The 25,047-nt window shown below is 48.5% G+C and overlaps 8 protein-coding genes across 8 annotated transcripts; 4 read left to right on the top strand and 4 right to left on the bottom strand.

Moving 5' to 3' along the window:
- Positions 1 to 55: 55 nt before the first annotated feature.
- UREG_03705 (uncharacterized protein) lies at positions 56 to 1,588 on the bottom strand (the record flags this gene model as incomplete). The annotated part of the gene is made up of 3 exons (XM_002544142.1): positions 56 to 1,093; positions 1,158 to 1,412; positions 1,547 to 1,588. 3 exons carry the CDS (start codon positions 1,586 to 1,588, stop codon positions 56 to 58), a joined length of 1,335 nt encoding a protein of 444 aa, XP_002544188.1.
- Positions 1,589 to 2,243: 655 nt separating this feature from the next.
- UREG_03704 (uncharacterized protein) lies at positions 2,244 to 2,447 on the bottom strand (the record flags this gene model as incomplete). Its single annotated transcript, XM_002544141.1, has 1 exon — positions 2,244 to 2,447. The coding sequence occupies one exon, from the start codon at positions 2,445 to 2,447 to the stop codon at positions 2,244 to 2,246; it is 204 nt and encodes a 67-aa protein (XP_002544187.1).
- Positions 2,448 to 3,566: 1,119 nt separating this feature from the next.
- Positions 3,567 to 6,947, bottom strand: UREG_03703 (uncharacterized protein; the record flags this gene model as incomplete). The annotated part of the gene is made up of 3 exons (XM_002544140.1): positions 3,567 to 4,228; positions 4,287 to 6,296; positions 6,353 to 6,947. The coding sequence occupies 3 exons, from the start codon at positions 6,945 to 6,947 to the stop codon at positions 3,567 to 3,569; spliced, it is 3,267 nt and encodes a 1,088-aa protein (XP_002544186.1).
- Positions 6,948 to 7,717: 770 nt separating this feature from the next.
- On the top strand, positions 7,718 to 15,190 carry UREG_03702 (the record flags this gene model as incomplete). The annotated part of the gene is made up of 5 exons (XM_002544139.1): positions 7,718 to 8,176; positions 8,235 to 8,378; positions 8,428 to 8,612; positions 8,669 to 14,642; positions 14,711 to 15,190. 5 exons carry the CDS (start codon positions 7,718 to 7,720, stop codon positions 15,188 to 15,190), a joined length of 7,242 nt encoding a protein of 2,413 aa, XP_002544185.1.
- Positions 15,191 to 15,775: 585 nt separating this feature from the next.
- UREG_03701 (homoserine O-acetyltransferase) lies at positions 15,776 to 17,368 on the top strand (the record flags this gene model as incomplete). Its single annotated transcript, XM_002544138.1, has 1 exon — positions 15,776 to 17,368. One exon carries the CDS (start codon positions 15,776 to 15,778, stop codon positions 17,366 to 17,368), a length of 1,593 nt encoding a protein of 530 aa, XP_002544184.1.
- Positions 17,369 to 19,074: 1,706 nt separating this feature from the next.
- On the top strand, positions 19,075 to 20,745 carry UREG_03700 (uncharacterized protein; the record flags this gene model as incomplete). The annotated part of the gene is made up of 3 exons (XM_002544137.1): positions 19,075 to 19,257; positions 19,325 to 19,430; positions 19,550 to 20,745. The coding sequence occupies 3 exons, from the start codon at positions 19,075 to 19,077 to the stop codon at positions 20,743 to 20,745; spliced, it is 1,485 nt and encodes a 494-aa protein (XP_002544183.1).
- Positions 20,746 to 21,341: 596 nt separating this feature from the next.
- UREG_03699 (uncharacterized protein) lies at positions 21,342 to 22,622 on the top strand (the record flags this gene model as incomplete). Its single annotated transcript, XM_002544136.1, has 3 exons — positions 21,342 to 21,678; positions 21,780 to 22,306; positions 22,371 to 22,622. The coding sequence occupies 3 exons, from the start codon at positions 21,342 to 21,344 to the stop codon at positions 22,620 to 22,622; spliced, it is 1,116 nt and encodes a 371-aa protein (XP_002544182.1).
- A 659-nt stretch (positions 22,623 to 23,281) lies between these two features.
- On the bottom strand, positions 23,282 to 24,046 carry UREG_03698 (uncharacterized protein; the record flags this gene model as incomplete). The annotated part of the gene is made up of 5 exons (XM_002544135.1): positions 23,282 to 23,321; positions 23,386 to 23,450; positions 23,519 to 23,706; positions 23,766 to 23,925; positions 23,984 to 24,046. 5 exons carry the CDS (start codon positions 24,044 to 24,046, stop codon positions 23,282 to 23,284), a joined length of 516 nt encoding a protein of 171 aa, XP_002544181.1.
- Positions 24,047 to 25,047: the final 1,001 nt, after the last annotated feature.

Genomic DNA, 25,047 nt, shown 5'->3' with positions numbered 1-25,047 from the left:
CCTAAATAATTCTCAGTTAGTAGTTTCATAATCGGACGGTATACGCATCTAGCTCTTACTTCATGATACACATATTTGAAAGAAGCAAATCGACTTTACGAGCATCCTGACATGTCTGTATAAGGTATGCGGCAGAATCCACGCATGCAGAGGCTAGTTTTGCATGTGTTGGGTCTTCACAAGCTGTTGGTGTGGATGAATCACTCGAGGGGTTCCCTTGACATGATCGAACAAGGCGGGCCGTAAGGGTTGATATCAGAAATGGGCGTGTAACTAACATAGTTGCAAAATAATAGAAGCAACCAACTTGAATGCTTCCAAGTGTATGTTCCTGCTCCTTAGGAGAGTTGAGGTTAGGGGAGGCCGTCCGCATGACGTTGGGCAGCTCCTTGCTCCAACGATCTAGTTTCCGAAGAAATTGTTCTGCTGCATCCGTAGAAACAGCCTTTTGGCCGTATAATTCACTGGTAACCGTATCCATTAAATGTGTTATGGTATAAGAGGCTAGGAGGTGAACATGAGTTGTTTTGGCAATCAGACCGTTTTCAAGCTTCAAGCGTAAAGATGATGTTGCCGAAGGCCGTCCAAGAATAGAGCTCACAAGTAGGTCTAGGACGCAAAGACTCATCCAGGTTTGTAGCCTAAATGTCCCATCAATCGCGGACTCGTGAACTTGAGCCTGATTGGGGCGGACATACCTTTTTTCACTTTCAACTGGAGCAAGGGACGCATACGAATCTTCATCGTGAAGACCAAGGGCTACAGCAGCTCGAGTGGCCACGCCCAAGTACATGAAACCTGCATTTCGTCGACATGCACCTAACATATAAAATGCCATCAGGAGAAAAGCCCAAACTAATTCTAAGTTTGGGTCTTCCAGCATCCCCGAAAATGCTCGCTTCTGGCCACGAGTAAAGAACAAATTTACTTTCTGAACAGCAGCGGTATCTGCTTTGGGGCATTGGGCACCAATGGCAAGGATAAGGTCAGCAACTGCCAACCTAGAACTGTGGACGACGGTAGCCGAACTCTCCATCTCTTCAAGGAGCTGCGTAGCTTCAGAAGTTGATATAACATCTATAATCCCACTTGTCTATCCGTAGACAGTTTAGCTAAGTAAAACCCACTTGTGTTTCCTGAGAGGGGATAAAACTTACGGCAAGACGGTAAAGCCTCAAGAATGCTATTTTCTCATCAAACGTGACATGGTCGCCATTATATGACACCTCTTCTGCCGCAGCAGATGCATCTTCTAGCATGCTGTCGATTTTGGCATTGTGAGTAAAGCCTGAAGGGCCAGTATACTGAACCACAGTCTCTCGAATGAACTGTAAGAATGATAAAGAAGCGGCACCGCCAATGTAAACTTGGGAGAAACAAAGGTTAGATTCAGCGCTTCTGCCTTTCTTCAGCTTTGTAAAGTCAGCATACCCCTTTCTCCCCTCCGGTTCCTGAGCATCCGTAGATGTGTTTTATGAGGGGCTTCCGGCGATAGCGAACGCGGACCAGTAGTAGAAGAAATCGGCACTGGCGCTATGGATCGCACCTCGGAGCTTGAATGGCGTGACCCGACTTGCGACGAGGGCATCCTGCAGGCGTCGGAGCGCCCGCGCCGGACACAATGGCTACATGGAACGGCACCAGTGCATCGCTTCTTGGAGGCTCTGCAGAGGGTACATGCTTGAACAGTTCGCTGGCGCTTGTCAGGATGGACCTTGGGTCGCGGCATAGCAGGGTATCTCCATAATAGGATTTTCAAAGGCGGATATAATAAGGACGAGCGAGATGCTACAACAGAGATTTGACGTTTGTGGATGCTGTTGATTAGGTAACTTCCCCAGGACCTCGGCGCCGGCCCTCTGTCCTTTGGTAAGCCGTACTGATGATATCTAATATGTGCAGCGGTTACTCCTTTAAAGTAGGCCATGGCGTATGCAAAACATTTTAATTAGCAGTCTTGTAACGTGTGCGCATACGCTCAATAAACATATTGAGGGTGAAATGTCACTATACAACTGCCGTTTTCGCTGAGAGACTGGATACTCCGCAATAGGTGGATGAAGTACCGAGTAAAAGGGAATAAGAATGGATATCTTGAATTAAATAGGGTTATAATCTCAACAACTAATGCTACAGATGAAATGGGAAATGTGACAAGTAGTGCACCAGTCCTCCAGGTTGGAGCTAAGACGACGGAAATGGCAGATAGCTATGCCGCTCCAGATACTATGTCTTCACTTCTTTTATCCATGTCGTGCTTTGATCCCTTTTTCTGGCGCGAGCTTGAGGAAATGACCGGAAATATGGCCTATTGAAGTCCAGTAGTGCCCGAGTATAATGAGGAGTCCACCCACTGCCACCGAAGGACGTTTGAGGAACCTCCGTAGTTTCCCGTCCACTCCAGCCTCAACAAGCTCCCAAACATCGTCAGTTGGGATGCTCTGCATGAAGTCCCTGGATGCTCAGTTAAACCAACATAAGCTGTGGAGTAGGGAATGTGAATCGAAATTCGAGTTATTCAAACCCGAACAATGTTAAGCAGAAAGTTAAAACTCCGGCGCCCTCAATGCTTGAAAGGCATAAACCAAAGTGCTGCCTAGGGAGGGGACAAGTAGGCAGTTACAGATTGATTGACGGATTCTAGGATGAGCGGTTGTGATAGCAAAAAAAGACACGTCCACGGTCGCAGAGAGTGTGATGTGGCGGATTCTTCATATGCGATGCTAGGAACGACGTTTTTTGCCGTCACTGATTCAGAACCTCAGTTAGACGATTGCAGTTTCTGCAATCTCATTCTCACCTTTAATCACCCAGACGCTGGATTTGCTGGGAGACGATAATTCTAAACCAGCCTTATGAGTGTTATAGAGCTAGAACTCGGGACGTATCTTGGAGGAATCGTCTGCGATATGCCGCGATCTCTGTCGCGACTTTATTAAAATCCTTCACTTTATCCCGCCGCATGTCGTTGATGGTCCGCTTCAGCCCGGTGACATATTCTTCGCGCTCTGCTGGAGTTTTGCCTTCTCTCAAAGATCCCATCTCGACCAGAATTTTATCATCTGCGAGGGTTAATAGAGATGCTATGTCAGTGACCAAGCAGCAGCAGAACATTAGGGAAATTATATAACGAGTTGATCTGAGTAGACGATGCGAGGCAAAGAAAAAATAAAAAGGAGATCCGAATTTAGGGCAGTGGATCTTAAGGATAAACAGATGCAAAGAATCACTGAACAATGGAACATTCAATAAGTGCAAGGGATGATTAAAAATTTGAAATGTCAGCTCCTTCAACGCACCACTCAAAATCATGTCCCGAAAATGCTGGTTCGGGCATGATTTGTCATTGCAAACACCTCCTGTAGCTTCGAAAGTACACAGTGGTCTGTTAGGGTCGATGTGATGGCTATATGTCAGGGAGCGAAAACCTCCTTCAATGTCACTTATGAAATTAGGGTGATATCGATATGCTTTAAATAGTCGTAACGGACTCATGTAAGGAGTAAAATGCTGACCAGGCTCATCGACACCGTCCTACGAAATCAATTTAGTAACCATAGAGAAGATCAAATATATGAACAAAATACCTTTATACTCTCTTCAGAATCTGTATCTTGATATTTTTGCTCGGCTAGAGTTAGCGTTTGGACATTCTGTTCGAGCTGCGCAGCATGCAAGCTGTCGTCGGTGACAGGCCCAACTGGCGCTGGGCTGAAGGGAGGTGTCGCAGGGGGATCAGATTGAACCGCCTTCTCAGGTTCAGGTGGTTCGTACGCATCAGATATCACGGAATTTTCCCGAGAAGAAGCGATGTCTAATTCGGTCCGTTCAATTCGCGATGGGATGGGGATTTCTTGAACTGAGCGAGAGGAACTGCTAGCTTCGGATCTTGACGGCGCAGACGACGCTTGATCTTCATCGATCATTTCCTCATCACCTACGCTGCTTCCCATTGATTCATCCATGGCAGAACTAGAACAGGAAGACATAATACTATCCTCCCGTTCAGGGGCTGTCACAGTTTGAGCACTCGGCGTTTGTGGAGCAGCATCAATTACTTCTTGAGAAGTATGCGAGGCAGAAGACACGTCAGAAACGCGCCTTTCTTCAACGGAGGGAGTTGGAAGTGCCTGGGCCTCGGCTGAGAGGTTCAAGATCTGCGGATTAGTTTCGGCGCTCGGGGGAACCTCGACAATCTCGGACACGAATGATTCGTCTTGGGTTCGATCTAGCGAGAGAAAAGTAAGTTTTTCAGCAAGAGCTAAGTGAAATTGAAGACAATTTACCTGGAGTTTGTTCACGCATCTCAGACGCAGCTTCCAGGCGATCCTTTGTGTGTTGCAGTTCTTCAAGGGTTAGTCCATCAGTCTCGACGCCTAATTCTTCTAGCTCTTCAACTAAGCGGCGCTTGCCTTCCTTTCCTTTAGCGATTTCAGCAAGTAGCCTCTTTTCTTCCTCGCGGAATTGCGCTAGCCTAGCTTCTGACTTTGACAATTCAGCATCAAGTGCTGGTAAGCCGGACTCAATTTCCTTTTTTCGGAGAAATTTTTGTCGAAGCTCCTCAGCTTTCTTGGGTTCTAAAGAGGACCATGATCGAGTTAATGGGCTCTTTAAGTGCGTAATAAGTGGAGAAGCGGATGGGACAGTGGCGACCGTCGAATGGAAATCAGTACGACTTGGAGTACTGATCGGAGAGTGGACCTCCTGTGTGGTGTGTGCCTGGCTGAAATTTGAGGCCTTGGTGTCTCGCGGGAGATTGGGACTCGCCTCTATCGAAGACAGAGCAGACTGAGCCGGAGTTGTAGAAGATTGAACTTGGGCCGCGCGTTTTGCGTCGCGCCGCCGTTCCAATTCTGCTATTTTTTGTCGCATCATCGTTATTTCGGACCGTATATTTTCTTCATCCCTACCTTTGCCCAATGTTTGTGGCAAGGAAGTCGAAGACACCGACCGGTACGATTGGACGGGCCGAGAAGGGACATCCGAAAGTGGCGGGGCATCACGAATTGCTAATCGTTTGGGTGGTGCTGAATATAAAGGAGCCTTCCCAGCAGTATGCTCACTCCGCGTGAATTCATCCGTATCTACCCCATACATAGACTCATCTTCGCTGATATCGATGACTACTCTGTGGAGCGAACTCGAGCTCCTCGCATTCTGATCAGACTGCTTTTGTGGCGGTTCTTCGAGAACGTCATCAGTAAAATCAGAGGCACGAGGTCGTTTGCGATGGGGACGAACGGCAGACGAAGACGCTTCGAGAATAGCAGTTTGATGACTGTTTGGGGCGGCAGCTGTTCCAGACGTTATTGTTTCGGTCCCAGTCATGAATAAGCCCGGGATTCGGGTTTGAGCAGTCAATTCGGGATCCGGCGGTCGTTCGGGCAAGGGATGCTTCATCGGTAATGTTTGTAAGGCCCGCTGATCCTGGGGGCTTGCAACTGTCGGTGTTATATTGATAGATGATGAAGTTGTTGGTAACGGTGACCCAGAGACCGAGTCGGTAGTTGACTGAGATTGAAATTTGGCAAGTCCCATTTTCCTCAATTGCTCTATCCGCTGTCGTGCCAGCTCGGTTTGGGCCTTGTTCTTTTCTTTGGTTCGAATTTCGTCTGCGGATTGCGATGGTGGCCCTGAGAGGGCAACAGCGAGTTCGGGAGGGGCAATACTTCCCTTTGAAGCGACTACGGCTTTGGGCTCCAATGTAGGCTGAGTTTCCGGCTGCTGGGCGGCAATGGGCTTCCCGGCTTTAGCTGCTAGCATGCGAGCGATCAAATCTTTGCGTTCCAATGGTTTGCTAGCCGTTGCGTTACAACTGACTATTGGTGCAGCGGAAGTTATAGGCCTTTCTGACGATGACATGGTTGTGCTCATTATTTGATTCTGCGCCATTTTGGAGAGTGGGGTTGGGTTCTTTTCATTTTCTGAGATTTGTACCGTTGACTGGTTCGCGTTTGTCGCCTGGTTGTCAGAGGTTTCTTCAGCTGCAACTTTTAAGCCAATACTGTCATAGAGGCTCTTTAAGATTGTCGGATCTATTCCTTCGCTAACCAATTGCTTGTACCGTATGTTGTGAGGGGCTAGATTTAGGAGGGCACCTTGCGCTTGCATACGCAGCTGCGTTAATGACCTCCCATTCATGAATGACTCAGATCTGCGGGCAAAGTCAAGGTCGCTTGGAGTGATTGGATCCTTCAGGTTTTGTGTTAAGGAATGGCAGTGAGCTGGACCACTATCTTGATGAGGAGAATTTTGTTGGCAAGCTTCAGCTGATGTTTGTAGAACCGCAGGAGGCACTTTCAAACAGAGTTAGCAGTCACAACTATGTTTTGGGACATTTGGTTTGGTATACCTGTGTCAAGTCTGGTGAGAGATGCCTTCATTTGGCCGTTTGTGAAATGTTTGTCGGCCGGGGGCGATTTCCGTACATTCTGGGACTTGATTTGAGGGTCCGGAATAACGGTTTCCGTCTCTCCGTTGCTCAGCTCTCCTTCTTCGCGTCCATCTATATCCATACTATCTTGCTCCGCGACTTGGTCCGAGCCCGTGGGTTGTTCCTCCTCTATGACCTGCTCAAGATTATTTGGATGATGAGGGGCGTTGCCCTGTGAGTCATCTGCTGGCGATAGGAATGCTGGAAACCCCATAGAAGGGCCGGAGGACTGCGTATTTGCAGGTTGGGGATAATACGATGCCGTGTTCATATTTGGCATTGGAAAAGTCTGATGCGCTGGCAGCATTCCGTTGGCGAAGGGGGTCAGGCCCGGTATTTGAACAGAAGAGCCAAAATCCGTTCCATTTGTCCCATACAGCGGTTGTGGCGGCATGGCAAAGTGGTTGTAGGGCTGGTAAGGGCCATCTGTAGAGGAGCCCGATGATTGGTCTGGAAGCCAATGCGCGGGGAAGGCTTGGTTGCCTGCAAAGGGAGGAAGGGGGAAGCGCGACATATCTACAATACCAGCGACAACTGCCTTTCCGACGCGTCGCACCGAGTCAGACAGGTAGAAAAGCGAATGCAGTTAGGACAACTGCCTCCTTAGACAAGAGAAAGCGAAAAGAAAGGGACGAATAGGTCTGAGCACACAGATTGCAAGCACGCGAAGGATCGACCAGATCATTAGAGAAATCCACAATTCAATGGGAGATCAGACCATCGTAGCGCAGAACATCCAGTTAATGGTAGATGTAATGTATAGCTGGTCAATTGCAGACATGCAAGAGGGCTACCCATGCACAGTGCTGCTGCTGGCGGGCGCTGTATCTGGGGGATGAGGTGGCAGATGGGAATCGAGTTTTGGAGATTCAAAAAAGTGCCTGGATGTTGAATCCCGGCTAGTCCAAAAGGGGATGTCACATGACGCAATTAGTGCCAAGACGCTAGCTGCAGCACAGACCACCCTTGGCCCAACTGGAGCAAAAGTAAACAAACAGGGCTCATCCGGCAACAATCCAATTCACTGGCAGAAAGTGATCCCATTGCCGCCCGTGGATGCGCGGTCAACTTCTGAAAACCGTTGAAGGACTGATGTTTATGATGGAATGAACCTTTGTATTATCTGATCTCAATTGTGCCTTTCTTCTTGTCACCCTTTGACAGATTGCTTCCGTTACAATCTGCCGTCTTCCGGAAGCCTTAATATCCTACCTTTCCATCGCCCCTCCGTATCTGGCAGCGCGTCAAATGCGCCATTAATTTGCACTTACACTTCGAGGAGCTATGAGTTCTCCTTCAATAAATGTGGCGCAACGGCGTCAAAATCCATTTAGTCGAAATTCCCTTTCTCCCTCTCCCGCGCCACGAGAGACACTGGCAATAAGATCTGGCAGGCCCAAATCCGTTGCGTTTGCGGCACCGGCTCAAGTACATCCTCCAAGCCATACCAGGACGTCTTCGTTTGTGCCGTCGACTTCGGATACTTTTCTAGGCCAGCTAAGCAGACGACGATCCAACTCCGTACGAAATAACACGCCCTCTTCTAGTACATTCGCCCCAGAGTTTATTAAATATGAGGAACTTCGAAAAGGGGCAGACCAGATACGAGGACAAGAAGGAGATAATGACTTTTCGGGGAAGAGATATGTTTGGCTAAGAGACCCAGAGAAGGCGTTCATTCGAGGTCTAGTTCTCGAAGAGACGGAGAACGGCATGCTAGTTGTTCAGTGCGATGATGGCAGTGTAAGTTTGTATAATTTATGGTTTTTACTCTTGAACATGCTAACCTCTAGGCTTCTAGAGAAGGGAGATTAACATCGAAAATGTTGACAAAGTCAACCCTGCGAGATTCGATAAGGCAGACGACATGGCAGAACTCACTCACCTAAACGAGGCATCAGTTGTCCATAATCTACACAGTCGGTATCAATCAGATTTAATATATGTACGAAAAGCCTTATACTCTTTATTCAAGAGCATGCTAATCATTTCAGACTTATTCTGGACTGTTTTTGGTGACGGTCAACCCGTACTGCCCATTGCCAATCTATTCCAACGAATATATCAAACTATATAAGGGCCGAAACCGAGAAGACACAAAGCCGCATATTTTCGCAACCGCAGATCAAGCGTTTCGTAGCCTCGTGGAAGAGGGAGAGAACCAAAGTATCCTTGTAACGTACGTCAATCCTTGTTTTCTTGTGTGTTACGCGATCTGACTTAATGCTGGGCTAGTGGTGAATCTGGCGCTGGCAAAACCGAAAATACCAAGAAGGTTATTCAGTATCTTGCAGCTGTTGCGACGGGAGAATCGAAATCAGTATCGAAACACATGTCCAACCTTTCGCAGCAGATATTGAGGGCAAATCCGATTCTTGAGGCCTTTGGCAACGCCCAAACGGTAAGGAATAATAATTCCTCACGTTTCGGCAAATTTATTCGTATCGAATTCACGCCGTCAGGTCAAATATCGGGTGCATTTATAGACTGGTACCTCTTTGAAAAATCTCGAGTTGTGAAGCTCAATTCGCAGGAACGCAGCTATCATGTATTTTATCAGCTCTTGCGAGGCGCGGATGCAGAGACGAAAGAGCTCCTTCACATGGCTAATCTCGATATTGAAGATTTTGCCTATTTGCGAAATGGAAATGACTCAATTGCCGGAGTCTCAGATGCTGACGAGTGGAATACGTTGATGGAGGCTTTCAACGTTATGAATCTGTCACAAGTCGACCAGCTAGCAATACTACGCACCATCGCCGCCGTTATGCATCTAGGTAACGTTTCCGTGGGAAAAGAAAGTTCCCGGGCGGACCAAGCGAAACTCCTGCCAGACTCATATCCAAGTGTGCAGTATGCCTGCGACCTCCTTGGTGTGCCTGTGGAGCCTTTTGTGAAAGGCTTACTTCATCCTCGAGTTAAAGCTGGTCGTGAATGGGTAGAAAAGGTTCAAACTCCCGAGCAAGTTCGGTTCACGCTCGATGCACTAGCAAAAGGCATTTATGAACGCGGATTTGGTGACCTGGTTACTCGCATCAATAATCAGCTAGACCGGAGCAGAATTGGTGGTGATGATAGCTGTTTTATCGGAGTTCTCGATATTGCTGGCTTTGAGATCTTCGAAAATAACAGCTTCGAGCAGCTCTGCATCAACTACACCAACGAGAAATTGCAGCAGTTCTTCAATCATCACATGTTCGTTTTGGAGCAAGAAGAATACTCCAGGGAACAAATCGAATGGCAGTTCATAGATTTCGGAAAAGATCTCCAGCCCACCATTGATCTAATCGAACTATCGAACCCGATTGGTATATTTTCCTGTTTAGACGAAGACTCCGTGATGCCTAAAGCAACTGACAGATCCTTTACTGATAAATTGCACTCGCTGTGGGACCGCAAATCACCGAAATATCGCGCCTCGAGACTTAGCCAGGGATTCGTTCTGACCCATTATGCTGCAGAAGTCGAGTATAAAACTGAAAACTGGCTCGAGAAAAACAAGGACCCTCTTAATGATAACGTAACACGCCTGTTGTCCACTTCCAACGACGGGCATATTGCTAACTTATTCTCCGACTGCGCTGATTCGGATGCGGGCTCCACGACTGTGACAAGAAGTTGCGTTAAAAAGGGGTTGTTTCGTACCGTTGCCCAAAGGCATAAGGAACAGCTATCGGATTTAATGGCGCAGCTTCATTCCACGCATCCGCATTTCGTTCGTTGCATCTTACCGAATCATAAGAAGAAGCCGAAATTATTTAATGGCCCTCTTGTTCTCGACCAACTTCGATGCAATGGTGTTTTGGAAGGGATTAGAATCGTTCGCACCGGATTCCCCAACCGACTGCCTTTTGCCGAATTCAGGCACCGTTATGAAGTTCTTTGTCGGGGGATGCCAAAGGGAATTCTCGATGGCCAAGCAGCGGTGCACATGATGGTCGAAAAGCTGGCCCTGGATACCTCGTTGTACAGGATTGGTCTCACGAAAATCTTTTTCAGGGCTGGAGTGTTAGCCGAGCTTGAAGAACAGAGAGACACACTGATACGGGAGATTATGACAACGTTCCAGTCTGTCGCTCGAGGGTACGTGCAGAGACATCTCGTTAACAAACGCCTATACCGAGCAGAGGCAGCCCGAATAATCCAGCGAAACTTCCATGTCTATTTGGATCTTAAAGCATCCCCATGGTGGACTTTATTCATGAATATGAAGCCTCTGCTTGGTGAAACCCGTAGTGCGGCCGAGGTCAAAAAGCGGGATGAACGGATTCAGCAACTTGAGGCGAAAGCCCAACAGGATCAAGCAGCTCTGGAAGAAGAGAGGCGCCGAGCGGATGCTGAGATGCAACGTATCAAGAAGACTCTGGAAAGTGAGCGAGCCTTGGCTCTTGACAAGGAAGAAATCTTTAAGAGGCTCCAATTGCGCGAGATTGAGCTTACTGAAAAGCTCGCAGGTGCTATTGCCGACCAAGAAAGCCTCGAGGACCAGGTTGATGAGCTTATTGCCTCAAAGAAAAGGACTGAAGATGACCTAGATCTGAGGAGGTCGCAACTCGAACAAGCAGCGCAGTTAATGAGCCGGCTGGAAACCGAGAAAAAGGAGCTTCAGATGCGGATTTCCAAACTTGATCACCAATTACAGACTGTGGAGGAAACTTACCAGCAGAAGGACAGCGATATTGAGAAACTAAACCAGGAAATCAAAGTGTTGAATAGCCACCTCAGTTTGAAGGAACGGAAGTTGCACGATTTGGAGGCCAAAGTCCTCAAATCTGGCCAGGACCTCGATATAAAACTGGCCGATACAACGAAAGAGTTGCAGTCAACAAGACAGCAAGTCAAGGAACTCAAGGACGAGAATCGGGATATTCAGCAACAATTGTCCACACTGTCCTCTACGTCCACTGACTTCGAGCACTTGCTTCGCCAGAAGGAAAGCGAGTTGTCCATGATTCGAAGCGATATAAGAAAGCATGAAGCTGACAAGAAGAGGCTCGAGGCGGAGAGAGATAGTTTTTCAACACGACATGGTGACATGCAACGGAGAATTTATGAATTGCAGGCCCAAATAGATGCCATGAAGTCGGAGAACGCCAATCTAGAACGGGAAGCTGCGGACGCAAAGAAACTGCTGGAAGCTAGAATATCCGAAGACGCCCAGTCAGGTCAGACGAGAAAGATGCTTGATCAACAAGTCAAAGACTTGAAGGCCCAATTGTACCAGGTGCAAACGGAACTAAGCCGCGAAAGGCAATCTAGAGACGATGTTCAGATGCTTGGAGAACACAGATATGCCCAGCTCAAGGAAGAGTTCGACAAACTCAACGAGTCAAAGATCACCATTGAGAAGGAAATGTATATTCAGCAAGACGCGCTTAGGCGGGCCAAGGAAGCGCGCACGGCAGCTGAAGAATCTCGAATAGAACTGCAAGCAGAAATAATCAAATTGCGCGAGCGAATTACAAAAGCGGAGAGTGCACGGCTAGATGCTGAGACTGCTGCGGAAACGAAATTGAAGGCACAAGCCAATGAGCGAGTTACCAGTCTACGGAAGGAGCTGGATGCCAAAATCAGACAGCTTGAAGAGACGGACGCCGAAAGGACGCGGCTCGCTGCTCAAGTTCAGAACTTGAGCAAGATAATGGCAGAAAAAGAGGATTTCAAAATTCGGAATGATCAGCACAAAGAGCGCCTGGAGCGGGAGCTAGTCACTGTTAAAGGCAGGCTCGTGGCATCAGAGAACGATAATCGAGCACTTCTCAACAAAATCCAGCAGAAGAATCTTGACATTGCACGCTCCAATTCACGGGCAAGTGATACCCAGAGAGCGCGCCTGGCACAACTTCAGAATGAAAAGGTTCGATTAGAGGAAACGAACAAGAAACTAACACGTCAGGTTGGCGACTCTCAGCTGACCATTACCTCCCTGGAGAAGCAAAAGGAGAAGCTTGCGCTTAGCCTGGAGGATTTGAACCACGAAGTTGCGCGGGAACACAAGGCTAGTCGAAATGCAGAAAAAGCAGCAAGTGCATCGAATATTCAACTAGCGGAGGCGAATCGAACCCTCGAAACCGAGCGGCAGGCCAAAGCGCAGGCTCAAGCAAACACTCGGAGACTTCAAGACTCTCTTGATCAGGCACATAAAGAGATCCAGGACTGCCACCAACAGTTGATTTTGCTGCACAAGGTCTTCAGCCCTGAAATCACAGAAATTCCGGCTTCATGGGAAGAAGTAAAGCCAAATATCTCCAAACAGGTGGATATGGCGGCAACTTTGGAGTCTGTTCAGGAAAGCCTCCGAGTGAGTGAGGAGAAACGTGCCAGAGCTGAAAGCCAACTAGCAGAAATGCGCCGTCGCCACGTTGATGAAGTTGCAGAACTTGATGCACGATTTTCCTCGTCAAAACGTGCTCTTCTGGAGGAAATTGATCTCAACCAGGTTGCCAACACACGATCACCTGGCCATTTCCGTAAAAACTCCGAACCCTTTAAGCGTTACTCAAATCCCTCCACACCTAACCGTCGATTTAACCTCATAGAAACGGCAGGCGACTCTGGACGGTCGGATAGAACGGTGGACACTGTAGCTTTCCAAAAACGAATGGACCTTGCTGCTGAGGTTGAAATGCTACAGAACCAACTTCAAATGTCTGAAATGCAAAATCGGCACCTGCAAAGTCAGCTTGATAGAGCAACACCTGTTCGCGATACTTGGCAAGATGAGAGTCCCTCAGTTCGAAGAATGAAACTGCTCGAGCGAGAAAACGGTCGCTTGCACGAGAAACTTGACGATTCCGCTAAGAAAGTCTCGGCTTTGGAAAGAACAATTCAATCTGGGGAGCTCACGCTTCGCGATGTTCAAGCCAAATCACATGAAGAGCTCTATGATCTTCTCAATTCGCAGGAAAACTCAAGGAAATCCCTGCTGCAAGTTCATAAGTCGACGTTGGCCGACTTGACCGAAGCGAAATCGCAATTTGACAAACTCAAGCATGCGAGGTCGAGTATGGAGGTCGAATTGAGAGACGTCACTTCTGAGCTGAGGGATTTGCAACTTGCCAGAGAGCAAGATGCCGCCAGTCGTAGCCAATTGCTACAAGAGTTTTCAGATCTTCAGATTCGCCTAGACGCCGAAGCTTCTAAGGTTGTGGACTTGACATCTAGCTTGAGTCTGTATAAGAGCCGAGCCGATGAGTATTTCAGTAAACTCGAACAAGCTGAGCTTGCTGTTCTAAAAGCCAGCCGAGCCGAACAATTTGCTAAATCACAGGCTAAGGAATTGGAAGATTCTTGTGCAACGATCATGGCAGAGCGGAAGCAAATGGACAATCTTATCGAAGACCTACAGCGGCAAACACAGTCTTATGAGGAAAAGATCGAAGATCTATCGGCGGACTTTGATGCAGCACTGCAAGCAAAGAGACGACTTCAAAATGAATTAGAGGATTATCGGAGCCAGCGAGCTATGGATATCGAAGACAAAGAAGCATCCATGGAGCAAACTCGGAAGAAATATCAAATGGAGTTCTCAGGGCTCACGAGCGAACTCGAGATCGAACGAGAAAATGTTCTTCATATTCGCGGCGAAAATACTAGACTCCGTGAAGAACTGGAGGACCTCCGGTCGAAATGGGATGATGAAGTTCTTAATAGCTCAACATGGGCTAAGGAGAAATCTCGAATGGAGATGACGTTACAAGATATTTCCAACTCCCGGGAGGAAGCTATTCGTGCTCACAACGATGCCCAAAGTAAAGTAGTGTCGCTTCTTTCACAGGTGCGGAACCTGCGAACCTCGTTCGATGAGGTCACAGCGGAGCGTGATCAAGCTACGAAGGAGAAGAGAAGCCTCGAAGGGCGTCTAGCTGAGACCGCGGAACGTCTTGAGAGCTTAGCGAACGGCGAAAACCCATCCATGCGGAACGCTGCTGAGATGGACCGCGATTTGTTGGAATTGAAGTCCAAATTGGCTCAGCAAGAGGATGTAGCCACCGCTGCCGTCGGAAAAATGAGGCGGGCAGAAGCACTTGCGACAGAGATCCAGAAGGAAATGGTCGCTGAGCGTGAAGCAACTGCCCAGCTGTTTAAAGATAAAGCTGCACTAGAAAAGCAACTTAAAGAGGCACAATTGCGATGCATTGATTTAGAGACGAAGGGGTATTCCTCGGCTAGTCAAGACGTGAGGTTTTTGCACAAACGGATACAGGAGGTAAGAGACTTCTGCCAGTTTCCTTTTGACGCGTGACAGGTTATGCTAATTAATTTTGTTACATTCAGCTTGAAACACAACTCGAAGACCAAGAGTCTAAGCGGAGTGCCGAACAGCGATCTGTCCGCAACGTGGATCGGACTGTCAAAGACCTTCAGTCCCAAATCGAGCGTCGTGACAAGATGAATGCTCAATTGACCGATGACATTGCAAAATCAAGGGACAAGATCGAACGCCTTCTGCAAAACATCGACGAGCTGCAGACCAGCGAGTCCGAGAATCAATTACAGGCACGTCGTGCGGAGCGCGAATTACGCGAGGAAAAGGAGAAGTCCCTCCGATTAGAGAGAGAATTGGACGGCTGGAAGTCCTTGCGTGTGGAAAGGGGAAGCGCCATTGCACGCAGCACCACTTTCACGGGACTGAGCGACATTGGTATTGGAGAACGATTTGGTAGTCGTCGGGGCAGTGGTGTATTTGTGGGCGGAACAAACGCCGTCATCGAGGTTCCGCAGAGGAAGACGAGTAACACGAAGGGGTTTTTATGAGTATGCTGATTTGATCCAGGGAGGCTGTACTGGCTTGCATCATGTTATGTGTGTCCATTGGCGGGCGTCTTTTGTATGTGCTGTTGGATTTCAGCGAGTTTGATTGAATGTTTGTGAAGATTTCTATGAAGATATTCAACGAGAGCCGGAGAGGTCTCACCTGCCTAATCCGGGTTAGCAAATATTACATAATATTTTCAATGCCGTGTGTCACCGCCTTTGGGCCAGCCAATCACAACAAGGCAGGATGACGCCATTGCAACCTCAGCTCGTCGTCGCTGCTGCACCAGCGAATCACAGCAAAACGCGGGCATCGGCTTCTTTGGGTGGGGACCTTCGTTTTGATCCTTCTTGCGGGCCGCCATTAATCATCATGCCATCCAGTTCGGAGCGCCTGTCTGTCTCATCTGGAGAGGGCAACAGGCTGTTTGGGCGCGTCAAAATCGAAACGGCTTTCACGATGTTCTGAATGACAGCATTCCGGTTCGGTTTGTCCAGGCCCTGTCTCGAACCCAGCCAACGGAAGCCGTCGCGTGAGGTGTCAGGATGCGGGCAGCAAGGCTAATAACCGGGTTGAGACCTTCAATGGTCACACGGTCCTGCATGAATGTTGAATTTTATAAACAGACCTCGAGCTTTTCCGGTCGGGCTGCGATACGGGCGTCTTCACCTTCAATTCGCCTCGGCAGGCGGTCGATACAGTCTCATCAGTCTAACAGAGCGCAAGCAACGGCCGCTCAAGATCCCCGCGTGCCGCAACAATACGATTCTTCGAACCCAGCCCTTTCTTTTCCGTGCCTGGATGCATTGGAAGCCAAATCCGCGTTACTCTCCACGAGGTCCCTGTCTTCTGGGCCGGAACCGTCCTACACAACGGGTCGTCACGAACAGTTCCGGTCAGATCAGCTCCTGTTACTAGATTGGGGTGGTGTGCTACCGGAATTCGAAATCGCGTATGAGACATGGGGGAAATTGAATTCGCAGAAGACCAACGCCATACTGCTTCACACGGGTCTATCAGCATCAAGTCATGCCCATAGCACAGAGACGAATCCAAAACCCGGCTGGTGGGAGAAATTCATCGGCCCCGGCGCACCGTTAGATACGGACAAATACTTTGTGATATGCACAAACGTTATAGGGGGCTGTTTCGGCAGTACAGGGCCGTCATCAGTTGACCCGTCGGACGGGAAAAGATATGCGACCAGGTTTCCTATCCTGACCTTGGACGACATGGTCCGCGCGCAATTTCGATTGCTGGACTCTTTGGGAATTTCCAAGTTGTACGCATCAGTGGGATCGAGTATGGGTGGAATGCAGAGCTTAGCGGCAGGGGTTTTATTCCCAGAAAGAGTGGGCAAGATCGTTAGTATCAGTGGCTGCGCCCGCAGTCATCCGTACAGCATCGCGATGCGACATACGCAGCGCCAGGTGCTCATGATGGACCCCAACTGGGCGCGAGGGTTTTACTATGATTCCATCCCCCCACACTCAGGCATGAAACTGGCTCGAGAAATCGCTACGGTAACCTATCGCAGCGGGCCCGAGTGGGAGAAGCGATTTGGCCGGAAGCGCGCAGACCCAAGCAAACAGCCAGCCCTTTGTCCAGACTTTCTGATCGAAACGTACCTGGACCATGCTGGTGAAAAGTTTTCCCTAGATTACGATCCGAACAGTCTCCTATACGTCTCCAAAGCCATGGACCTGTTTGACCTAGGCCACTCCCATCAACAGGCAACTCGCCAACGGCGAGCGAAAAATGAGCTGATAATTTCTTCCAGCTCCCAGCCACCTCACAACGATCCATCGTGCAGTCTTACCCTCCCGGAAGAACCATATGAAGAACAGCCAGCGGAGTTGAGCAGCGTTTCATCGACGGATGAGTTTGTTATTTCGGGAGACTCTTCCGTCTCATCCTCCCTTTCTACCCCGGGCCCACCCGCAGACTTGGTTGCCGGGCTAACACCCCTAAAAAATCATCCTATCCTTGTCATGGGCGTGGCTAGCGATATTTTGTTCCCAGCATGGCAGCAACGGGAAGTTGCGGATTCGCTGCGTGCAGCTGGGAGTGGCAAAGTGGAACATTTGGAACTGGGGGAAGATGTGTCCATGTTCGGTCATGATACCTTTTTGTTGGATTTGGAAAACATTGGAGGACCGATTAGACGATTTTTGTAGTATATATATATATATTTGGTTGCTAGATGTCTGATCCACTATTATTATTACTGACAGCAAACATTATTTGGAATGATTGATGAGATTTGGGATGTGTTCCTTTCGAACTGTATGTACATACATATATACTTAATCCTTGGGAAATGGTTTCGCAATTTGAACGCTCAACTGCAAAATCAATAAAGATAGAGGCAAGGAATACAAAGAACTTGCAAGGTCATCCACCACCACCCAAGCCCTCAGATTAGCTCTCTTAGGTTCTCATTGATTTCCAGGCAATATTCAATGGAAAGGTTTGCGGGAACCTACAACTCGTCTAATCCCCAAATTAACATATAGGGTATACTATCCCGGATACGGACAATATTTCTGAGTTGCAGGTATGGGTCCCCTTCCTTCGCCATTGAATGTATCAAGTGATCCAAATTGGATTGATTTGCCGGATACCATGCAACTTTGGCTTTAGACACAGGAGTCATCACAGGGCTTGGGTCGGTGGGTATATCAATGTCAAGGGAGAGGTAGCCATCACGGTGAGAAATGAAATAGCGAAGGGGATTCGAACATCAAACGTGGCCTGACTCAAATCCGATTTGATAATCTCCAGGAGGGCCAGTCGCCGGAATGTTACGCGGTTTTGACTTGCTGTGCAGCATCCATCAGAGTCTTCGCCGCTGTCCATCATTACAACAAGCGGTAAAAATTCCACGACTTATAAGCAAATCGGCTTATCAGGATAGGGCTCAAGACCACGATATCGTTGGAACCTACATTCGGACCAGACGTATTTTGTTAGCAATCTCTAGGCCGCTGCAACTACAAGCCCAAGGGGACTGAAAAACCGCAATATCAGATTGAAAACTGCATTAGATGTTCGTCAAGGGCATGCTACAACGCCGTTACCTTAATGTAGGCAACATGCGGAGCAGAGGGCGGTTTATACCCCGTCCTCGGTGTTGAAAGTAGTCATCATTAGGAAAAAATGGAGGGAAAATATTCTAATTCACATACCTGAACAAATAAAGCTAGTAGATCCAGGCAGCAAGCTTCTTTTAGTACTTATAAAGCATTTTGGGCAAAGAGGCTGTCGAAACCTGCGAGACAGAGGTTGGGGCAAGTGAAAGAAAAGGGCTAGAGGGCGCAAATGCAATAACGGCGGAATCAATGAGCATGCGACACGTCTCTAAGATCTCTGTTCATCTGCCAATCATCGATGTCTCTGTAATTGTGTGTCTGAGCTGGATCTTCCGCCGAGCCTTTGAAGGGTCAGGGATGCTCTCAGCTCTCAGGGAACCTCATGGTAGCTCAGTGAGAGTCATCATCATTGAGATGAGGGTTGGAGATAGCCTTGTGGTCAACAACGAGATGTGATAAATGTTGCGGCATGCTGACTAACCCCTTTTGCGTTTAGCTCAGCTTTCGCGCTAGACCTAAGGGGGCCAGCCGGCTGGCACACCATCACTCGACCAGCACATGCCTGAAGGCACACTCAATTGGCTACGGTGCTCTGGCAAACACATATATCAGAAGATTGGTACTTGCGATTGCTTTCACAATGGCCAACCCAGCGGTTTCTCTACGAGATGGAGCCCCCATCTCGTAGATCTCGACGCTCTAGCAACGACATCAAGGAAACAGTATTGGACTTTGCTCACAGTCGCACTCTTAAACAAGGCAACGAAAGGGCACCGAATCTACTAGGAACCATGGCGTCTTGGGTCCAACGTCAATCGAATTCGAATTACGCACAACTAGCAGGCGCAGCTCTTCTTTCAGGGACCGCCGTCGCCGCTGGAATTCTTGGGTACCAAGCTGTTAAACGAAAGGCGGCGGTTGAGCAGTTGAAGAGATCAATACCGGAACTCGACGAGACCAATCGTGCTCTAAAGGTTCGATAGCCATTTCATTTTCTCTTTTTTTTCAGTTCTCCAGATCAACTGATCGGTGAAAGTGAAGTTGTCAGAATTTGGCATTGTACCCCCTCCAAGTGTAAAGCAGCGCAAAGAGGATGAACGCAGTGCTGCTATTGCCCGTAGGGCACAGGATGGAGACTATGATGAAGGTGGGAAACAAAGCTACATTTTGGTTCAATGAATATTTGGCTTACAGTTTGCCATTCCACAGATCTCATTCTCGAGCAGCTCGCCCGAAATCGAGTATTTCTAACCGATGAGGGCCTAGCAAAACTCCGCTCTTCCTTTACAATAATTGTCGGCTGTGGTGGTGTTGGCTCTCATGCTGCGGCTGCTTTGGCTCGATCTGGCGTCGGAAAAATCAGACTTATTGACTTTGATCAAGTGACATTATCTTCCTTGAACCGACACGCTCTGGCCACCCTTGCAGATGTGGGATCCCCAAAAGTGCGTTGTATACAGAAAAGGTTGGAGCAAATTGCGCCGTGGGTAAAATTCGACCCTCAGGTTAATCTCTTCACCGAATCTGCGGCAGACGAATTACTAGGTCCATGGTCCATGCCAGGCGACAAAGATACTCGAAGTCCAGATTACGTACTGGATTGCATTGATAACATATCCTCAAAAGTTGAATTACTCCGCTATTGTCATTCTCGAAATATTCCCGTTATATCCTCCATGGGAGCCGGATGCAAATCCGACCCAACCCGAATCATGGTTGGTGACATATCCACCAGTCTTGAAGACCCTTTGTCACGCAGCACTCGTCGCCGATTAAAAGCCCTGGGGGTTACCTCGGGTATACCGGTCGTCTATTCCATCGAAAAACCGGGCCCAGGAAAGGCAGCATTATTACCTCTGCCCGAGGAAGAATTTGCAAAGGGTGACGTGGGCGAGTTAGGTGTCCTACCTGACTTTCGTGTACGCATCCTCCCAGTCCTGGGTACCATGCCTGCTATTTTTGGTTACACGTTGGCCAACCATGTCATTTGCGATATTGCCGGATACCCCAATGATTATAACCCCGGCGGCAAAGGCAGGGAAAAGCTGTATGATTCAGTATTAGGGACCCTGCAAGGTATGGAAGAGCGTCTTGCAAAATTTGAAAACAAAGATCCGGTCGGGTTGAGGATACCGATCACCAGAGACGATGTTGGTTATCTGCTGGAGGAGGTGTGGAGGGGAAAAAGTGTGGTAAGTGGCCTCACTACCCGGTTGGTATTGGTGCGATGGGAAAGGCCAAAGGCAGGATTCGGCGCCGACCCTGAATGGGAAAAATATGGTCAAAAGGGAGTCAGATTGCATCTTCGAGACCTGGTGTGCATGACCAAGGAAGAAGCGCAAAGACATGAACGAGAAGTGCTCAAGGGCGAAAAAACGCCTGCGGACCTCTATGATGAGCGTGTATTGCATAAAGTACGGGAGAGACTACGGGAGGAAGAAGAGTTCGAGAAATACCGATAGCAGCCATGCATATCCTGACCATACATTGTCTCTTTCTCCTTCTAGCATTCTAGGCCACAGCTTCAAAAATGCTTAGGCGGGCTGTTTGGGTTGCATAGTATCGATAAATTGTAAAATCGATGAAGATTTGGTACTAAAAACGATGCGGTATCCCGCCATTCAAGCAGTTGATACATTCTTAGACAGGTATAGTTATACCATACAGCATCTCGCTGAGGTAGGCGACATTGCGATGTTTGAAAGCTAGGTGCAAAGCTGATGACGAGGTGTTTGGCCTGCCAAAGGGGCCCTACGGTCCGAATATCCTCTGAACGAACCACAGCTTATTAGTTAGTGCTCCTGGGTAGCCATCTGGGTTTCCCAACGCTTCTGATGATATAACCTTGGATGCAGGGGACCCCAAACCCAAGCCCGAAATAACCAAGCCTCACGCGACCACCACAAACCGTCTCCAAAGAATGCCATCCTACAAACCGGGAGATAGGCCTGCCACTGTTACCTACCATCGAAACTCCTCTACCCAGCACCGACAACCACTCGTCAACCGGGGCCCCAGTGCGTGGCATGGCAAGGGTCCAAATCACCACAAGCCATCCATGAAATCCAACTTGATTATCACGCTCGTTACCGCACCCCGTTTCCGACGCTACCTGATAGTTTATCTGGTGCTGTTGGTTATCTGTTGGGCCGGCTGGGTTGGGTTCGCATCGCCCCAGCTGAAGGAACATGGGCAGATCGCGAAGGCGCTCGACGTGAAGAATCGGGATCGGGTGGGAGGCTGGTTTGGCACGAATTCCCTGCCGAGATTCGCGGACCTAGTGCACTTGGAGACCCTCGATGAGCAGCTGCTGCCATCGGAGGGGCAGGATGATATCCCGCTGGACCGACGAAGGCTGGTCGTGGTGGGCGATGTGCACGGCTGTAAAGACGAGTGTATGTGGGCGGTCAGCTATACAGATCAAGCATGCTTCTTTCCTTCTGTCTTACTACTTAGGTCGCTTTGAATCCTTTTCTAATTCCATTTTCGTATTCAGTGGACGACCTGCTCGACAAAATCTCCTTCGACGGTCAGACAGACCACTTAATCTTCGCCGGCGATCTGATCACGAAAGGCCCGAAAAGCCTCGAAGTCGTCCAACTTGCTCGTGAATACAACGCCTCGTGCGTCCGCGGGAACAATGAAGACCGCATCCTCCTGTACCATCGCGAGCTCCTCGCCTCAGGCGTCCTTTCCGTGCCCGGACCAAATACCAAGCTCAGCTCTGATGATGCTGCGGATACCGGCAAATTTCAGCCAGAGATCCTTCCATACGGAAACCGCAAAGAACACCTGTTAGCTCAGGCACTCGGCGATGAGGATGCAGCATGGTTACACAAGTGCCCTGTGATCCTCAAAGTGGGACGAATCGGGGACCTGGGCGAAGTGGTGGTCGTGCACGGCGGCCTGGTTCCCGGCGTGGAGCTGGAGAGTCAAGACCCGTTTGCGGTGATGACGATGCGCAGTTTGGATTTGGATACGCATGTTCCTAGCTCAAAGGCATCGGGAATGCATTGGGCAAAGGTAAAAAGGCTTCTTTCGCGAAGGCACACCTGGATCATTCGAGATGCTGATATTCAATCTCTAGATCTTCAACAAATACCAGTCCCTCCTGGCATCACGGCTCGCTTCTGAGCCGTCCTCCGTCGACGCTTCCTTGCCAACAACCGTTATCTATGGTCACACTCCCCACCGTTCGGCCGCCATCCGGAAATATACAAAGGGCATCGACACCGGTTGTGTGAGAGGCGGCAAGCTCACGGCTCTCGTTCTTGAAAACGGCGGCAAGACGAGAGTTGAGCATGTGAGATGCAAAGACTACGTTTCAGAAAGGAAATAATTGGGAAACATTGCGAATTTTATGACTTGGAATATGCATCTTGGTTGGCCATCTCTGGTGTTGATAAACATTTGGTGTATTCATCTGGTTGGCATTACTAGTTTAATTATATTACTGATTTATTTTGTAGCCGTTTCCCGTCTAATAGATCTATTCCCTCTCAAAATGATGTGCACTTGGAGCGTGCCAGAAAACTCAGGATCTCAGGCCCTTAGATAGCAAATCAAGCTTTCAGCATTTATCAGAGCGGAAGTGCAAAAAGTTATTGGAGTGGTAGGATATTAGGTGCTCCTTGGCCTGAACTACAGTGCTATCCATTCGTGTTGTATTACTGGTAGTCACCCAGATTCACCAAAAAGTGACGGGAGATCATTTAGAAGATAATTAGTGCATCTATATCACTGAGTATATTTCAGGAAGTCTCATGTGGGAGTAGAAGCAATGCATTGATATGATCCAACCAACATCACCGCAGAAGAAGCTCAAAGGATATACCTTACATCAGTCATCAAAAAGGAAAGATTATTAGGGGGAATCATCACAAGATTGGTATGTTATACAATTATGAGCACAGAACTGGGTATCAATGTGTGTAAAGAATGACAAAAGAAATTTCGTTATGTTCTCAATTAAGTAATCGACGGGCCACGCAACAATGATTAAACCCGATGGCGGCCATACCAGCGCCGGCGACGGCCACTATAACCAATAAGTTAGAACTTGAATTTTATCAGGTCGTCTTCATTGAAAAGGCCTCGCTTACTAGACGGCATCTCCAGCAATAGGGCGCGTATGACGATCACGAACGCGGAAGGAAAACCAAATTCCCTAAGAGGCACTTTATTAGTACTAGCCCAGCGCCAACGACATCTTTTCAACACCAATGAAACACATACTAGAAGCGCCGATGCAAGCCAGAAGATGGCAGAAAGGAAGCTAAATGCCTGGGAAGCTTTCCATCGGGCACAGCTTCCCCCATCGGTAATACGGCCCCATTCAAATACGCCTCCACAGTTGACATCTTCGAGTGCGTCGACCAAAAGGCCGAATGCAGCAAACCATGCGAATGACAGGAGTAGGTCAACTAGCAAAGAAAATAACATCAGTTCCGATACCAGTTAAACGCTGAACAAGTTTACGTACTGGGCCACATAAAGAAGCCGCTTGAGAATGGAAGAAGCCATAGTAACGCGAGTAAAATCGAGATGCCGGCTACGACTTCGGTGTAGATCCAGCGAGCCTCCGGCCAAGCGTCGACCTTGTCGAACGAATGCAGATAGGAGCCAATGATACCAGCAACAACCTATTAGACAAAATGAGCATCAGGCGGTTCACTTTCACCAAAGTGCTAGGAAACGTACTGCTCCGAAACCGATCTCTCCAACACGGAGGATAACGGATAAAACTCGAGATAGAATGGGCATCTTGCGCCTAGATGGGTTGAAACCACACGTAGTTTGGGATTCCTCAGTCTTAGGGAGGGAAGAGGGTCGGATCTGCAGGACCTTTATTGATAGCTAGAGAAGTAGAGGTGGTAAAGCAAATCAAAGAAAGAAGATACTCTCTGGTATAAAATAGTTGAAACCACCGAAGCGACCGGGAAGCAAAAGCAAGGAATCAGCTTTCTGACTTGGTCTCAGAGGGTCAAAATCACCAAGTAACGCCAGGCCATCCTCTCAAACCAAGAGGCGTCTGCCAGGAGAAAACTGACAATCGAGATGACGCATTGTCCTGCAACTCTGGTTTGCCATGCATCGTTTACTCAAGTATTTTCGCCCAGCTGCATGGGCCCACCAATGGGGTAATGCTTGTTCCAGCTCGATTATTCTGAGCAATCAGAACACATCTTGGGCTGGCTAATCAGTTTTGCCAACTATGAAGGAGGGGATTGATGTGGCAACAGAACGCTGGGCGATGAGACAGGGATTTCAGTGAGGCCAAGGGCAATGCTAACTAGTAGTTAAACAACTACCGGCATAGCATTGAGCTCCGGAAAGACCTTGACTGTTGTTGCTTCTGATCATAATTGAAGCATAGTGTACTTCATAGTGCTGTCACATTCAATGAAACCTATGGCTGTGCAGGAGGGCTGTCCATTCTGTGGCCCGTGATCCTCATGATGTTTGTCGTTGCAGATGAAGTGCGGTCATTGATGGAGAAGGAGATGGAGACACAAGCCACACTCACCTGACTTCTCACGTCATCAGTGGCTGACCCTTGGAAGGTTTGCCCATGACGTAACTCGTGAGATCAGGACATCTCCTGCAGTGGACATCTACCTAGAAGATATTAGATGAAGAAGATGATGCTCTGGAGAGGCCCTCAATCTGTTGAACTGATGATGAAAATACACATCAACAGTGCCAACAGGGCTTAGCACAACCTCAGCCAATGCCCCTGAAGTAGCAAAACTTGAACCCTGGTG

This window comes from Uncinocarpus reesii, genomic scaffold (genome assembly GCF_000003515.1).
Source record: "Uncinocarpus reesii 1704 scaffold_2 genomic scaffold, whole genome shotgun sequence".
Taxonomy (NCBI): domain Eukaryota; kingdom Fungi; phylum Ascomycota; class Eurotiomycetes; order Onygenales; family Onygenaceae; genus Uncinocarpus; species Uncinocarpus reesii.
The sequence above is the reverse complement of the archived record's forward strand: the minus strand, read 5'-3'. Positions and strand labels throughout refer to the sequence as shown.